Source organism: Bidens hawaiensis, unplaced genomic scaffold (genome assembly GCF_021521415.1).
Source record: "Bidens hawaiensis isolate Kalapana, Puna unplaced genomic scaffold, B.hawaiensis_p1.1 tig00044205_1, whole genome shotgun sequence".
NCBI classification, from domain to species: Eukaryota; Viridiplantae; Streptophyta; class Magnoliopsida; order Asterales; family Asteraceae; genus Bidens; species Bidens hawaiensis.
The window spans coordinates 47,921-65,739 of record NW_027497851.1 but is presented as its reverse complement, the minus strand read 5'-3'; the positions used below and the strand labels follow the sequence as shown (position 1 = coordinate 65,739).

The 17,819-nt window shown below is 34.7% G+C and overlaps 1 protein-coding gene and 1 pseudogene across 2 annotated transcripts; one reads left to right on the top strand and one right to left on the bottom strand.

Moving 5' to 3' along the window:
* Nucleotides 1-4: 4 nt before the first annotated feature.
* Nucleotides 5-4,057, top strand: LOC143594783 (IAA-amino acid hydrolase ILR1-like 4; annotated as a pseudogene). Its single transcript, XR_013146402.1, has 4 exons — nucleotides 5-136; nucleotides 964-1,280; nucleotides 2,611-2,739; nucleotides 3,514-4,057. The product of XR_013146402.1 is annotated as an IAA-amino acid hydrolase ILR1-like 4 (transcript).
* An 880-nt stretch (nucleotides 4,058-4,937) lies between these two features.
* Nucleotides 4,938-8,333, bottom strand: LOC143594782 (glycosyltransferase BC10-like). Its single transcript, XM_077074012.1, has 2 exons — nucleotides 7,457-8,333; nucleotides 4,938-5,696 (listed from the first exon to the last, which is right to left on the bottom strand). Exons 1-2 carry the CDS (start codon nucleotides 7,967-7,969, stop codon nucleotides 5,058-5,060), a joined length of 1,152 nt encoding a protein of 383 aa, XP_076930127.1. The 5' UTR covers nucleotides 7,970-8,333; the 3' UTR covers nucleotides 4,938-5,057.
* Between the last annotated feature and the right edge of the window lie 9,486 nt (nucleotides 8,334-17,819).

The following is a 17,819-nucleotide window of genomic DNA, read 5'->3' as shown; positions in this document are numbered from 1 at the left end:
TTGTGATTAGAAAATGGTGGAATGGGAACACAAGAGCAAAGTACCTGGAAAGATGCATGCATGTGGTCATGACAGCCATGTCACCATGCTTCTTGGAGCTGCCAAGATTCTCAAAAACCATACTCACCTTCTCAAGGTATTTTTATGCATTTCGTTTTTACTATGTTGATTTTAATCAGAAGTTAGGTTTTTGACTTTTTGTTTAGTAATCTTCTTGAAGGAGCATTACTTAGGAGGGTGTTTGATGTCATGGGAATCATTTTGGAGTGTTTGGAAAATATTAATCATAGTATTTTGATTAGTAATAATCAAATATGAATAATCAACCATTTAAATAGTTGGTCTCTGAACACTTATTATCAAGCTAATTATGAAATTACCAAACTATTCCAACTTTAAGTACTTTATTTATTACAAATCTACAATTCATTTTTTTCCAAGGTATGCGCGTAGTGATGAGTAATTTTGTACCAAGTAACGGCACCGTATTGAACCGGTACCGACTAAACACGGTTGGTATTGGTACTTGTACTGTTCGATTTTGGTAACTTTCGGTATTTTCTAGTACAGGTACCAAACCGATAAAATCAGTACGGTATACGTTTTATACTTTCACTCATTTTAGGTATCGGTATTTTTTTGGTACGATACGGTACTGATCTGATCCTTATTCTTATATACGCATACATACCAACGCCATATTTTCCTAAATTGGAAAAATAATGGGTCTCATGGATTGTGTAACGGATCAAAGCAGTTGAATTGCAACTTTTTATTACCACATTTTATCCATTTGTTGTACTCTATGAATTATTAATTTGTTTGATATGATTATAGCAACTATAATATAGCAATGATAACCAATATTCTTTAACAAAGTGATCAGGTAGTTGTATACACTAAAACAACATTTGAGTTGACTTTCAACCCGTTTGAGATAAAGCTTTATGTTATCATTGGCAGGGGACTGTGGTGCTGGTTTTCCAACCAGCGGAGGAAGGCAGTGGGGGTGCAAAAGTGGTGGTGGATAGTGGATATCTTGAGAATGTGAAAGCCATATTTGGTTTACATATTTTTCCTAGACGAGAGCTTTCGGTCAAGTTTTCTCTCGGTCTGGTGTTGTATTGGCGGGAAGTGGTTTTTTTGAAGCAGTCATAACCGGAAAAGGTGGTCATGCCGCCATTCCTCAGCACTCGATCGACCCAATTTCAGCAGCCTCAAATGTTGTTGTCAGTTTACAGCATCTTGTGTCTAGAGAAGTCCATCCTCTTGATTCTCAGGTAACTTTCTGTGGTTCAGGTCTTTTTATAAAGTTTCTAGAGATGAAGCGGGTCAAATGGGTTGATCTGGTTAAAGCACGAAAGTGGCCCAAATTGTTGTGCTAATTAGGGGTGTGAACGTAACTTAAATAACCGAATCGTAACTGGAGTAACTGACCCAAGTGAACAGTTTGGTTTTTTTGTTTTTCAAAAACCGAAATTTTGATTCGTTTTTTTGTTTTGCTATAAACCAAAAATCAAAACAAGTGAACAGAACTGATTAGACTGGACTGAACCAAAAAAAAAAACAAAAAATTATTTGAAATTAATAAATGAGTATAGCCCAAAAATTTTAGTTACAAATATGTAAGAAACAAAATTAGTCATTAATTAACAATAGAATTAGGCCTGAAAGGTTTTCAAAAACCTGATGATCAAATTTTTGGTTTTTGGTTCGGTTTGAGCAGGAACGGCCTGGAGGGTGTGCGAGCCGCACCTCCGGCCGGGACACGTTATTTTCGGGGGCCAAAAGTTTTATATACGTATATATCTTTTCCGGTAAAGGATCTCGAGTTAATTCGCACTGTCCATTGGTCGATTCGGTCGTTAGTTTTGTTGTTTTAAACCTGCCGGAATCACCGGAAAACTTTTGCCGGAATCAACAAAAAACATACGATTGTAATATGAAGGTGATGACAAGTTTGAAGAAATGACAGAAATGACCCTTCATCTATATTTTATAACTAAATCTACTATTTACATACTTAGTCCTTTTAATTTTGATTTAGTTATATTTCATCCTTAACTTAATAACTTTATTTTAACAACATTCCAAATTCTTTAAACAAGTTCAAAAAATTAAGTTTATATTACATCAATTATATTAATTCTCATAAATTTTGTATTAACAAATCATATAAGCATTCAATTTTAGGGTTTCGAAAATTGGGGTGTTACATTAATACTATATATTTTTTATGTTTATTGTTATAACATTAATCGTCGTTTATAAAAATTACTTTGTATATTTCGTTATTTGTTAAGACTTGTGGGCCTTTTTATTACGACTCGGCCGAGGTATTTAAAATCTCGGAGACGCCCCTGGGTTTGAGCCTAAAACTGACCTACTATATCACTTATCAAGAAGCTAGATTATTACTGTAAAAATATAGTTTCTATAATCGTACATTAAACGTTATTTGTTTTTTTATATTTATAAAAAATCAGAGCACGTTTTAGGGCATTCTGACCTGACCCGGCTATATTGACTATTACAAAAACTACCTGTTTTGTCCCCTATAGTTTTGAACCCGTATATGACAAATTGTTTGTTTGTATGACACTTTGGCAGGTTGTTACAGTTGCGAAGTTTCAAGGAGGCGGTGCTTTTAATGTTATTCCGGATGCTGTCACCATTGGTGCAACCTTTAGAGCTTTCTCTAAAGAAACTTTCATGCAACTCAAGCAACGAATAGAAGAGGTACAAATTTATTTACCGTTTGTCATTTTGTGGGTCCCATGAACCCACAAAATGAAAAACAGTGAATTGTTAATGACCGGAAATAGCATGCATAGTTAGGACCTTGAGCTAAGTCACAGAACTAGATGTGACAAGATGCGCAGGTTGCATAACGGTTAAAAAATAGGTTGAGGAAAAAACATGCAGTTTTCTAAGAGTCTCTATGTATTGGGCTGGCTGGCTTGACCCGAATATATTTTATCTTTTTATTTTATTATTTTAAGATTAATATTGCTATTACAAAACAGTATTGCTACAATAGCAATCTAAAAGTTGAATAATACAATTTAGGAGGTAAACAACTTTCAACTCATCCAACCTTTTAAGCTAATACTTTTTAATTCGCTTTGAAAAGGTTGATATAAAATATTTTAACATGCTTGAAATTTCATATTTACCCATTTCATTAATAAAATTTCTAATATGACCATTATAGCCTTTACTTTCTCCTTACAGTACAAAATATCGTATCCTAATGCAAGTTTTCAGGGAAGGGTATAAATGCCACAAATTATAAATGGATACATCTGATATTACGAATTTTTATCGGGTAAATATGATATTATATCGAGCTTTTAGGGGATACGTAGCATTATCTCTGAAAGAACACAAATCGATCAATTCATAAATAAATGACTCACAATCATAGATTTATTGTTTCTTTCGATAGAAAAGTCTTTTTTATTTTTGTTAAACTTAAAATGTCACACTTAACCAAATAATCTCTCCCAACAGGTGATTGTAGGTCAATCAAACGTACATAGATGTAATGCAACTGTAGAATTTGGTTCAAAAGATAAACCGTTCTTCCCGTCCACCATAAACGATGCGTGCTTGCATAAATTCTTCCAAAAAGTGGCCGGAAGTATTCTTGGTCCCGATAATGTTAAAGAATCGCCACCATCAATGGGAGCCGAGGATTTTTCTTTTTACCAGGAGGTTATTCCTGGTTATTTCTATTCTATTGGAATTAAAAAGAAAAAAATGAAAAACCTCATCCTGTGCATTCCCCATTTTTTCAACTAAATGAAGATGTTCTTCCATATGGAGCTGCAATGCAAGCGTCGCTCGCTGTAACGTATCTGCTTGAAAGTCAAAGTCAAGGTCAAAGTCCACATCCTGAGCGTAAGGACGAACTGTGAGGTGTTTGCTTCAAGTTTGCCATTGGTATAATGGTTCTGCTAACAAGGATACTGTTTTAAAGTTGTAAACAGATAGTCTTGTTGATTAAAAAGATGTTTGGATTTGTGTTTTTTATTTGACTATTAGAAATTGGAGAATGAGAGCCAATAACTCAAATGTTTAAAATTTGTAAATATTAATTAGGTTTATATAAATATTTATCTGAACAATACACTTTTTTTAATTCAAGCTTGACAGTTTTAATCCTAAATAACTAAAGAGAAGTTCTAATAATAAGTTTTTAGCTTCCGAAATATCACTTATGTTCAGGGACAAGACTTAAGCCATTTGTGAGTTACTAAAAACTGACTTGCTAAAAGCTAAATTTAAGACGAGCCTAAGCAAGTTTAAACCCTAAAATAGAGCTTATTTAGTATACGATCTTGAGCCAGGGGTTCATATACCGTCAAGGCTCACGAGTCTAAATAAATCTGTTACTAATAAAACACACAACAATTATTATTTCATACAATAAATATATAATTAAATAACATATATTAATTTATACATGTAATTATGACAGTTAAACTTGATAATATATTTTATTTTACATTTTTAAATATAAAATTATAAAGATTATATATAAATAAAATTATCAATTAATCAATATATTATAAATAAGTCAAGCCTAAGCTTTATACATAGAGCTCAAAATAAGTCAAGCTTGAGATTAAAGAGGGCTAACTTGAGCTTGACAATTTAAATTAAACGACCCGAGCTTAAGTAAGCTCGGGATCCTATCAACTCATGTACACCCTTGGTCAATAATAGATCCTATCAACTCATGTACACCCCTGGTTACAATAATAAAGTGAGTCATGTACAGTACATTACATTAGTTATTTATAAAACTCAAGAAACAGATAAGAAAGTGTTATGGATCTGCACAAGGGTTCTGCCATCTTTAAATTCTAAACACAAGACATCTAAGCTTCATGAACAAAAGGTATCATATAAATACAAACATTAATTTTGTATTATAGTTATACAACTGTCAAACTACATAAATAGGAACAACAAAATTATTATTCAGCCATAAGCTGTTCAATAATACCTAATAAGGTCCCATCTATTCCAAAATCATCAACTAATCTCAATTAAAAACCAAAAAAATCTAAGGAATTTTGTAATAATGGTTCTAGAGCACTAGGAGCAAACTTCCTAGCAAAAAGAAAGCAAACCGAAGTCGGCTGATTATTATAAATACACGCTTGATCTTCGCGTATTTTCTTAAAAAAATTCTTTGAAATATCATTCTTCCCAAACGTAGCAGGATGAGCACCACCCCTTGACCAGTCAACATAAGTCAAAGTCCTATTCGCCAATAAACTTGGAGATTTAATGGTAAGCATAGTAGGAAAATAGTGTTCATCAACATAACATGCGGGCCTACAAAACCGTTCAAATTTAGGGTAAAATTTGGTGTCTTTAATGATGTCGACTGCTAGATTTCTGTTGGTTTCAAACCACTGAGACCCTTTTCTCCACTGACTTATGTTGACTTCTGGTAACATGTTGATGTCATACCGACCCCTGCCATACGGGCCGAGCTCATCAACTGCACCCATGAAGGAGTACCGTGATCTTGAAATGTAACGATAAATAATGCTGAAATTATGAAGCGGTATGCATGCTTCTGATAGAAGTACAAACCACTCGTTTGAAATGTCGAGTAATGCGTTGGCTAAAAGGCGTCTTTCTGCATCACACATACTCATTCTTCCCCATTCCACCATCTAAAAAAGTTAAAATAAAGTTAGTTCAAGTTGTTTATATATAAAAATATAATAGAAATACAAAGAACACAATTGACATTTGTAATTAGGATAATTATGTAAGAAACCTATGGAGTATGGACTTTTAACTGAATTTGCACATAAGTCCTTTACTTTCGCATGACTTTATCCTTTTAACTTTTAAAACTTAATGATAAAAGTGAGTTTGAATTCATTATGTAGAAACCATTTTCAAGTTTTAAGAGAAATCAAAGGTGATTTTCACCCAAGTGAACAGAATTTGGGTTAAACAACATATTTAAACAAGGTCTAAACTCCAAGGAAGCCAAAATTTAAAATATTGCTCTAAAAGTTGTTGGTGAAAATTGTGTTAAGTCATATTGTATTGGCATGTAATACTAGTATATGATTACAAACATTATACCATTAAAGTAATAATCACATTTCATTTGAACATAACTTAGGTGAGGCTGTAAGCACTTGATACATCTAACCCATAACATCAGTCTGACTCGATCTGACCCATGCCACTTAATGCCCCATTTGACCCCAACCCAATTTGGCACGTTACACAACCCGCTAATATTTGTCCTTTATACATAAAGCTAAAGAATAAAATTATCAACTGCATAAGTAAAGCAAAAGCCCTGGTCAAATGACGTATATTGAAAAAGTCAATGAAGTCACCAAGGTTATGAAGCAACAATAAAATGTCTATTCAACAAGACAATACATTGAACTATATAGTCAATATCATGAGGGTGAAGTGTACATGCAAAATACTATCATTTTACATGTCAAGCTCAATTCAGGAAACTCTTACAATGAAAATACAAACTTCACAACATATTATAGTTAATTGTTTTTTTGGAATATGTGGCTTCTTAAAACACTTCCATATATAATGGCAGTGAAAGACAAGTTTTCAAACCAAGTGATGGTGCGAGAAAACACACATCTTAGCATAGTTTTTTCACCAAATTTGAGAAAGTAGGTATAGCTAGTAAAACAAAATGCGCATTTTTAAGCCTTGATAGGAAATGATGTATACAGGTTGCCAGGTTGGATAGTCAATATTACTTTAAGCTTAGCTCAAAGATGAAATCTAACAATCCAAGGGTCTTAAGCTCATTACTATCAAACCAATTCTATAATGGTCTCATAATACATAGATCTAATGACTTGAACTACACTCAATCTTCAAGGAAACTTAAACATTAGCATTTGATAATTACATCGGGTCACAATTTGACAAATCATAACATTAGTGACTAAATGATCAACATTAAACTAAAAGGTAACTTCCTAGGCATTCACTTGACTTTCATAGCAGAAACAAGAACTAAGGAACATAAGAATCAACGATATCCATAAAATCCTAAAGACAAACTTGAATACACTTATACAAGAATTAAAAATTTAAAACATACATATGATTCTGTACTAACTTCAGTTTAGCATACGAATATGACTCTGTGCGGTTTATTTAGTCTTTTTATCAGACAAACTATTTAATTTTAGTGTGCGCCATCTCGTGTGAAACTATACTCTAATGCTATAAATAAACAGGCTAGCTTCAATTTAGCTGATTTAGCATCCATATTTCTAATAGCACTAATTCAACCCATTCCTATTTTCAGTCTTCTTATTATATTTTCATAATAACTCAACTATATATTAAAGTCAAACCATTTTATAACAATCTCATAGTAGTAAATTAATAACCTCAAAAACAATATAAAAACATAAATCTTGCTAACCTGACCCGGAATTTGGCTCCCGTAAAACACCGAAGACGTCGAAAAGTTCGAAAGATAACCAGGTAAAGAATGAACATAAATGGAATATAACCCTTCATTCCCTGCAAAAAACTTCTCCCACAATGGCGACATCGGCAACGGCCCTCTTGTCAAGAACATAAACGCAATTTTCGGCACTCGTTTAAACGGATACTCTTTAACTTGAGGAACAAATGAAGCTCTCCACAACAACTCAGTGTCATTCATGTTATGCATATAACTTAATGGAGGCTTAATCACACTCTGTAAACTAACAGGTTCTTGAAAACAAGACTGTTGTATCCCAGATACAATATTCTTAACACCTAGGTTTCGGTTCATGCGAATAGTAATAATCGAAAGAACAATGCCTGCAACTAAAAGAACCAGCATGGATCTAAGCAATCTTGATGGCAAAACCCTAGACTGGTTTGGTCTAATTGGGTTAATAACGGGATCTTTGCCTTCTTCCATTGTTACTAACCTTGATTGCATCTTTTAGGAAAAACAAAAACCAAAGATTTGTTCTTTGAGACAATTTCACAAACACCTTGTGTGCATCCTGAAATACCCAAAACCCAGATGGGGATTTGAGGCTAATATTGCAAAGTAAGTGGCTTTATTGTGTATCTTTTATGAATACGATGTTTCTTGGTGAATTAAGAAGAAAAAGAATGTTTTGAGTGGTGAAATTTATGGTGATTTTGTTGGGAAAGAGTGAGATTTAAAGAAGAGGAGTTTGGAGTGTGTTTGTTGTGTTGTTGGGAGTGTGATTGATGCGAGTGTGTTGGTGAATGTGCACGAAGGCAGGACAGAAATCAAGAAACAACAAAAGAATGACCAATTTAATAAACATTTTAATGTTTTCTTTTGAACGACCAACTAAGTACGCCGGGTACTCTGTACGCGGCCCCCATTAGTTAAAGATAGCCCGAGCCGGCCACTAGTCCGGACGGACGAATCCCCTAGCTGTCGACTTATTGAGGGATTCACCGGATAAAACCCGACCACTACGCCCGCTAAATGGCACGACAGCGAGGAGCCGGTAAAACCGGGTGAAATCAGGACTAGAACCATGACAAACCATGGTCATCCCTCATATCTCCCATATAAATTGGTGGTAGTGAGGTTTGAACCCCCTACCTCTCACTAGTAAAGTGAGTGCTCTACCATTGAGCCACAACCAATTTATGATAAACATTTTAATGTTACTTTATATGTTTTGGACAGCTATGGTCTAAAGAATCTTTTTATATGATATTTTAGAAAAAATTTTACTTATTGTAGTGGAGGGGCTACAAACTTGGACGAATTGCGACGCATGATAGTTAGTCAGCAAAGGGTGAGTTTTTGTTTTTGAGGTGAGGTGTGGTGTGGTAGTCCAATATATATATATATATATATACATATATATATATATATATCACACATCATAATATAATAATAATATTAAAACAAGAGAACCAGACGATGAAAACCTATGCCCCCCAATCGCCCCGTTTGTCGTGGGGGGGGGGGGGCAGTGTGCCAAGCAAAAATCGTCCATATTCATCGCCCACAACACATTGCCTTATAATATATCATAAGGGTTTAAACCAAATATAAATTAAGATCATGTTGGTATTAAGTTTGAAAACAACTTATTGATTTAGAGCATTCTTAGCCGGTTTCCAATGTATATGTAGGTGAGTTTTATAAATTATATGATATGGTTATGAGTGATTGTGACTGAGTAGAGGAGAGAAATACGTTATATAGGAAAGTTAAATATAGGTTTTTATTGTTCACACCGTATAATTTTTAATATATTTTTAAAATGGTTGTGACTTGTAGTAGAGGAGAGAGAAATGATAATAATAATGAAAAATTCCCAAAATAGTCCATTTTAAGAGAGAGAATCCCTATTTAGCCCAAAAATTTTTAAAAATCCCAAAAGTCCCACTCAAAACTCACAAAGCCATGACATTTAAGTTCGTGCAGTGAGCTTTCACTATCTAATAAAATAATGCCATGTGTCTGATGTCTAACACGGGGGGTGAGACTTCAAACTAAATTTGTCGATTCCGTGCATTTTCAAACCAAAACCATCTACTTAAAAACAATATTTTTCGTAATGTTTCACCATGCCTTTGTCTCCTCAGTGAGATTTTGAAAAAGTTTGGTGGTGGTGGCGAATCAATGGTGGTGGCTGGGTTGGTTTTTTTCTTGGTTTTTCTCATCAATGATTGATCGCACCTTTGGCATCGTTGGAGATGTTAATTCCAATGAGCTAATAGCCTCATCCGACTTTTCAAAGCCAAAACCTTTTCACAGTTAACCAGAGTTTGGAGATTAACCCCATCCTCCAGTAACATTGAAGATTTTGATTGTGTTTTCGATCATGCTGGCATGAAGGTGGTGATGGTGGTGTGGTGAATTAATGGTGAGTGCATCAAATCTCACAGATGAGACAAAAGTATGGTGAAGCATCACGGAGACGGTTTTGGTTTCAAAATTCACGGATTCGACGGATTTAGTTTGAAATCTCACGACCCATGTCATACATCAGACACATGACATTATTTTATTGGATAGAGAAAACTCACGGCATGAACCTAAATGTCACGACTCCGTGAGTTTTGAGTGAGACTTGTTGGGATTTTTCTAAATTCGTGGGTCAAATATAATTTCTCTCTCTTGAAATGAACTATTTTGAGAATTTTCTCTTATAATAAAGATATAAAATTATATTATTTAATTGAAAAAAAGAGAGAACATATAATGATTTTTAGTGTAATTATATGGATATGGTACGAAATGAGTTGAGAATGCTCTTATTGCTTTTTCAAAAAGTCAATAAGTTAAAAGAGTGTTTGGCAAACACAAAAGCCCTTCTTATTTTAGATTTTTTAAATGGTTAAAAATCTATTTTCAAAAAAACCATAAATCATGGCTTTTTAAAATGACTTTTTGAAAAAGCAAGTAAGTCATTAAGCAATTTTCATAATCATTCCCAAGCATGCTCTAAATATAACGTGTTGAACATGAGAAGTGAAGGAAACGACTAAATCATGCGGACTCAATTAATTGAAGCTTTGAAATTCGTAAATACAAATACAGATCAATCATTTTGATACACGTGATTTGAGCACTCTCTTGATTTTGATTTCCATTGATTTTTAGATAAATTAGTTGAAGCTCCTTCAACATCACATTTTTGAAACCATCACATTTTTGAAACCGTCTTTTTCTTCCGCTCGCTGCAACTCATCAATCAATTGAAAAACCTAATCGATCAATACCGACCAACTGATCAACTAATCAATCGATCAATTGAAGAAATCGATTTGAAACTATAAATACCTAATCAATTAAAGTGTGAATCAAACCAATCGATTTATTAATTTGTTAATCAATCTTAAGCTTCTAGAACAAACGTCAATTTGCAAGTCACTATTTGATGAAGAAGAAGGATATAGTGTAGTGTGATTGCAACGTAACAAAAACTATAAATAACATAATTACACTACCTACATAATTACAATTCTTGTATATATAATTATACTATTTGATTCGTACGGTTAGCACATGTTAATTTGTTTGTACGTTAATTTTCCCCATATTACAAAACATTTGAAATATGCATTTTTAACAATTTTTTATAATTATTTTAAGGAATTTACAAATTTTGATGAATACAAGGGTGTTTAATATTAGCAATGAACTCGAGGAACTCAAAATTCAACTTGACTCGCATATGAATTTGAAGATTCAAAGTTGGCTTTTTAATCATTCAAATTTGATTTAGTAATCAAATTTCGAATTTATGCAATTCGTATTTTATATTTTATTTTTGTTATAGATATATATTGATAAGAAGATAAATTACAATAAAGTCTAAAAGTTAAAAGTTCATTATTTTGGTTATTAATTTTTGTAATTAACCACTAGCACTTTGAATATTTAGAATGTTAACTTTAGATGATTTATTTGTTTTAAGACACAACATTGTTAAAGAGTAGTGGTTTGAACCATATTATTTTTGCTATGCTTATATATAGTTATATTAATTGTTTTTAGTATCATTATGTATGGTTTCTATTCAATAAGTATCTTTATCACTTGTTATATCTAATAAGAAATTACCCACTTCTTAAGTTAGTGTGGACGAAGTGATCATGGGATGGCTAACGGTGCCGTCGCCCCCGGGGAACACCACCACACCCTTGTCGGCCCCGAAAAATTAACCCCGGAGAGGGGTGTAAATGCCAAAGACGTTGAGACATGCAACAGTCATATGACCCTTTCAACTTTCCAATTAAAAAAAAACCTATATATTCAATCCATCCTCAACTATTTTTAACACAAAATTTCACCCTTTCATCTAAAATTTATCTTTCAAATCCCACGTAAACTTATCAAATCAACAAATGGCACCAAGAACAAGCTCGAATTCGTGGACCAACGATGATGAGGCTGCTTTGCGCTTGGATATATTTGATGGACCACATCAAATCGCAACATCAAAACAACTTTGGGGTAGCGGTTCATGGCGTTTTTCAAAATCATTTTGGTCGGCTTGTTTGTACCAAACATCAGGTTTGGGAAAAGTTTAACGATTTGAAAGGCAAGGTTATGAGATTCCACCCAATGTACATAGGCGCACGTGTCGAGTGGCTCGATGCTTAAGCATATTTAGAGTCGCATCGTCAGTATCAAAACCAAGTGATAAATAACGGTTACGACTGTGCCTTAAGTGTCGGACTCTGACAACGAAAAATCCAACTGATCTAGATGTCGCGCTCTAATAAAAAATAAGATTAAACGGTGTTCCTAATCACCCTAAACTAGTTAGGGTAATTAGGGTGTCGAACCACGAGTAGTAAGTGGTCATTGTGTAGTATAACTGATTATTAACATTATGAAGTAGTCAATTTATGAAGTAGCAGTTAGGAGTGCTGATCACACTAGCAGTTTTATAGATATGGAATAAGAAAATACTCAACAAGTTTGTAAACAGTAATGAAAAACAAGCCACACCCAAGGTTCAAGTATGTAAACAATCAGCAATCTCATGTCATATATCAAGTTCAATCATTAATTGACAAATCTGGTTTAATCGAACAAACCCTAATCTTAGGCATCATCAATCACTAACACGCGACATTGGTAACCAAAGGTTCCTTACCAACGTGACTCAACTAAGGGCAATTGTATGCTTCATTAACTAAGATAATCAACAAACCCTATGAAATAAGTATCATGGATTGGCAAACTAATCGTTCTAATTGAAATAAACCTACACCGACTGAATGCTCAACAATACCAAACATCAAATCTTATAGATCATCAGTCAATAATTACATGTAAATTAGTTCAAAACATGAGAAAATCTGCAAAGATTATATTACTCTACACCCTGGGAATGGCTCGAAGAGATTAGCCACTCATGTTGTTAATGAAATCTTCAATCTTCATAAAATCCGGAGTTGATTTGATAGAATAATAGTGGTTTTTCTCCCCAATAATAATCTCCAGCCTCCAGAGATATGATGTTTTCTCACACCCTAAGTTTATCCTTATATAGGGTTTTTAACTTACGACTCCTGTAGTTTAATTTGGTCCAACATATGGTACTATAGTTTCAACAAAAGGTACTTTGGCTCAACATGTCACACCCTAACTTAGGGTCTAGGAGTATGACCAATAGTTAATACATGTTTTGTAAATTAATCAGAGTTTAATGTTTTAAAGCAGAAGTCTTTACTTAAAATATTATATTTTAAAAGTTGAGAATTAAATAACTGATACAGTTACTTAGGGTCTAGGAGTATGACCAATAGTTAATACATGTTTTGTAAATTAATCAGAGTTTAATGTTTTAAAGCAGAAGTCTTTATTTAAAATATTATATTTTAAAAGTTGAGAATTAAATAATTGATACAGTTACTAAGAAGTTTAAATGACAAAACCATAATTTACATCATTTTATAATATTTTAAATGACAAAACCATAATTTACATCATTTTATAATATAAAACTTTAAGTAAGCCATATGATTGTTTAATGGCTAATCAAAATCTTCCAACATTATTCTTGATTACATGTAAAACAATTTTATAAAATACGTCAGCAACACATGCTGGTGAACATGTTGACTTTATAACATTTATGAAAACCTTTAGTTCACACTCGAAACAATCAGCGGCCCTCTAAACCGGAGTACCAATCATATCAAATTAGTCCAGCCCTCACAACCCTATAGACTGGCTCAATGAGATGGGGACTTGGTACCATGTATGGCGAGGTATGCCTACCGCCTGCCCACATATGTAAGGATCCAAACACAAGTATAACTAGCTCAACTGCTAGCAGATACTTAAGTTTAGGGATACATTATCCCATGTAAACTGTGATTTCTAGGTAAATGACTCGATTAAAGAGTTTTATAGATATGATCTTATTCACCTTTGCTATGATTTACGCTTTCATTCATTAATGATATGAAGTTACCTCGGACATATAGTACGAGAATAATCTTGTATAAATATCTAGATCAAAAGATCTAGCTTCATACCTTTAGTCTGTTTTGCGTAACATGTACCTTGATAAATCATTTGTTTATATAAAACATTTGAGCCTTTAGTCCCTTTTATTTATTTATTTATTTACCATTTATGTGGTACATTTCTTCTTCATGAAGATACACATATTCTAGGTTTCCTCTTCAAGAAGAAATGTTAACTTGACTATACCTTTGGCATGTAACACTTTATGTTTCTAAAATATAAAGAAACAATATTTTAACTATACCCTCGACTTATGAGAAGCTATATTTAACTTCATGTTTGATTAAGGTGTGGGCTATAACCCTGACTAGGGTCTAAGACAATAAAATAAAATATTTGGGAAAAACCCTTACATTAAGCGGGTATTTGGATGAAATGTATAGGATTCAATCAGGCGGTAGTCCTACTAGTATGTGGATATTTGAGAGAAAACAATGCCGAAACTTAAACACATTCCGAGAAATAAACCCGTCGAAAAGTCGGAAATCGGGCACGATTCCCGAGGTGAATTGTGTGATGTGGGAATGAGATTTTGAGTTGCAAAATGCAAAGCCTGACCTTGCTATTTATAGGCAAAAATTTCAGGTTCGTCGCGTATCTCGATGGAGTGCATAACCCTCCATCGCATAGCGCGATGGATCAATAAACCGCCATTTATTATTTTAATCAGTCACGTATCGTGACGGACCAATCCTCAGATCGTCGCGTAGCGCGACGCAGACCAACTAGGGCTGCTTCCTCACCCCTAGACCTTCCACGTGGCTCCATGTGTCCTGTTAGATCGTGCCACGTGGTGCAACACGTGTCTGGTAACCATGTTGCACACGTCGCATATCGCGATGACCAAAAGCTGGTTCATCGCGTAACGCGACACCAACTTTTTCTTGGATTTTGTGAACATCCATCACGTATTGCGATGGATCTCCTTCTGATCTGCCGTCTAGCGATATGGGACTTGAATTTCAGAATTTTCATTTTTAGTCCTTTATCTTTTGCCATTTGTCAAATTTTGTGAAACCATACTTTAAAACTTCCTTGATCGGCGTTGTTTCTCTACGTAGCATAAGATACTCTGATTTCAGTAAATGGTATGATAAACCAAAGTTTACCCAGATTCGTCAGTTTTGATCATGCACTATCACATATTATCTCAAGACTTATGATTATCCAATTCCATGCTTCCAAAATGTGTCTTTAGCTCTAGAACCTAAAAATCAAAAGCATATATGAAGAATCATAATTCTAACAAAAACTTTATAAAACTAATGAAATAATGCCAACAATAACATGATTTATAATCGACCATCACCGACATGGATGGATAATTTTAAATTTTATGAATTTAGTAGTTTAATTTATGTTTTATGTTTTTTTATCAGTGTGTGTTTTATTATTATAAGGGAATTGTGGTTTTCGTCCTGGTCTTACCAAATATGTTATTTCAGACCATTAGTTGAAAATTTGCTATTTCTGTCCCTGTAACTTAATTTCACTTGTAGTCAAGCCTGATCCCGCCAACACCGTTAGAGTATTCAGTTTTATGAAAGGCATTCAGGTCTTTCCACAACTTACATATATGGGACCCCCTATTATTTGGCCATTTTAAATATAAAAATACAACATATAGAAAAGGCAAATTGGAAATACACTAACCCCATCTTGGGTATTGGGTATTGACCGATAATAAACCTACCCTTAAAAAACTCCACTTGGATGAGAGAGCTTCCTATAGGTATCTCTACCAACGGTCCAACCTTTCAATTATTTTTCTCTCAATGGATATTCATTAAAAAACACCTAACGTCGTTAGATGTTTTCCCGAATTTCAAATCGATGTTTTAGGGCCTTTGATCGGACGAAGGATACGAGTCGACTTATGTAAAACTTATCTTCAAACGGTGATCCAAACGAGGAAATAGCGTTTTAATTCGGATGTTTGAATTTTCAATTAATAAAAATCAAGCCATATGAATAACCAATAGAGATATGTATTACGTTAGTCGAAACATATCATTCTTCTAATCAAAATCCCTTAAACATTGGGTTGAAATTTGGAAAAAACACTTAACGACGTTAAGTGTTTTCTAACGGAAGTCTGTTGAGAGAAAAACAGTCAAAAGGTTGGACCGTTGGCAAGGATTTTTAAATGTGGGATTATTATCGACCAATACACAAAAGATGATATTATTTATTTCCAACTTGCCAATAGAAAATGCATATACTAAACTATTAAAAAACCCAAGCCTCAACCCTAGAAGTTCATCCGTACCCCAGTCTAATTATTGTTAGGTATTAAACAGAGTCGGTATGCAGCGGAAACACAACCACACACGCACAAACGAAAGAAATAAATAAGAGACACGAGATTTTACGTGGTTCGGTCAAGGCGACCTACATCCACGGGCTGCAACTAGGGTATTTTTATTAAGCACGGTACAAAGATTACAATACATGACCATGATATATATAGAGAACAATTAGGTTAAATGACTTAGGGACCAAGAAAACGTCAAATGGGCCATCCTCCATAATTAAACGGGCCACCCCCTTTTGCCTTCTAATTGTCAACCAACGAACCCGGCCCAAAGGCCTTCACCAATCCTAACAATCTCCAACTTGAAGGCCTTGCGATAAACTTTAGCCCGCCATTCAAGTACAAAGCAATCCAGTCATCAGTAATATCAGTAATCTTTATTAACAAGTCTTCCAAGCTTCCAGTTCCCATAAACAAGCTAAGACTTACCACCTAGTTGCAGCACCCCCTTCAACATCAAGTACCAGAAGGGCCAGTTGTAGCTCCTCCGAGCTCCAACTCGTCAGCAAAAACTGGCCCGTCCTCTATCTCAACTGATACGCACGATCCATCAGTTCCAGAGATAACCCGAGAACCACTACCGCTCTCCTCTTTTAGCAAGAGTTCCCCAGGAGAGATTTTATCAATCGGAATAACGGTCTTCAAAACCCAACGTTGTTTTGTAACTATTCCCGGAACACAACCCGCGCTGCCACTGTCACCAAACCCCTTACCTGTTTTAGACCTACGACCCCGCTCAGCTTGAATCAGCTTGGCACCAGGCTCCACTCTTGAAAATTGAACCTTATTTTGCCCCTTCGACTCAGCGAACCAGACTTTGTTTTGAGGGACAGTCATACTTCCTTCAGTAGGCACTTGTACCATGTATAATGAACCATACCTGTTTCCACGAGCAAGAAACCAGACTACCTTTAGTTACCTTCCATTTACCTCCACCAAACTTTACTTCCATGCCTAGTTCATCCAGTTGACTAACAGAGATAAGCCTTCTCTTTAACGATGGAATAACCCTAACATTATTCAAATTCCAAACGGTTCCCAATGGAGTTACCAAATTAAAATCCCGCATGCCCGTAACATTAAGAACATCACCATTAGCAATACGTACCTTCCCAAAGTTACCAACCTTTAGATTCACCATCGTCTCCCCGCTGTGTGTAGCGTGAAATGAAGAACCAGAATCCATGACCCAAGATTCCACCATGCTATCCACACTGCAAAATAATGCCTTGTCATCACGACGCCTTCATTAACCTGTTCAGCAGTGTTCACCTCAACAACCTTTCCCTGTAATTTGTTTGGACAATCACTCTTAACATGTCCAACTTCATTACACCTCCAGCACTTCACATTCTTCCGAGTTCTAGACGAACTCCTCCCCCGACTCCCACTGCTCCTGTTATTTTCTCTTCCCCTGCCAACATAAAACATACCAGAAGATGATCCGTCACTCGTGCTTTTCCGGCGAACGTCTTCACCCAA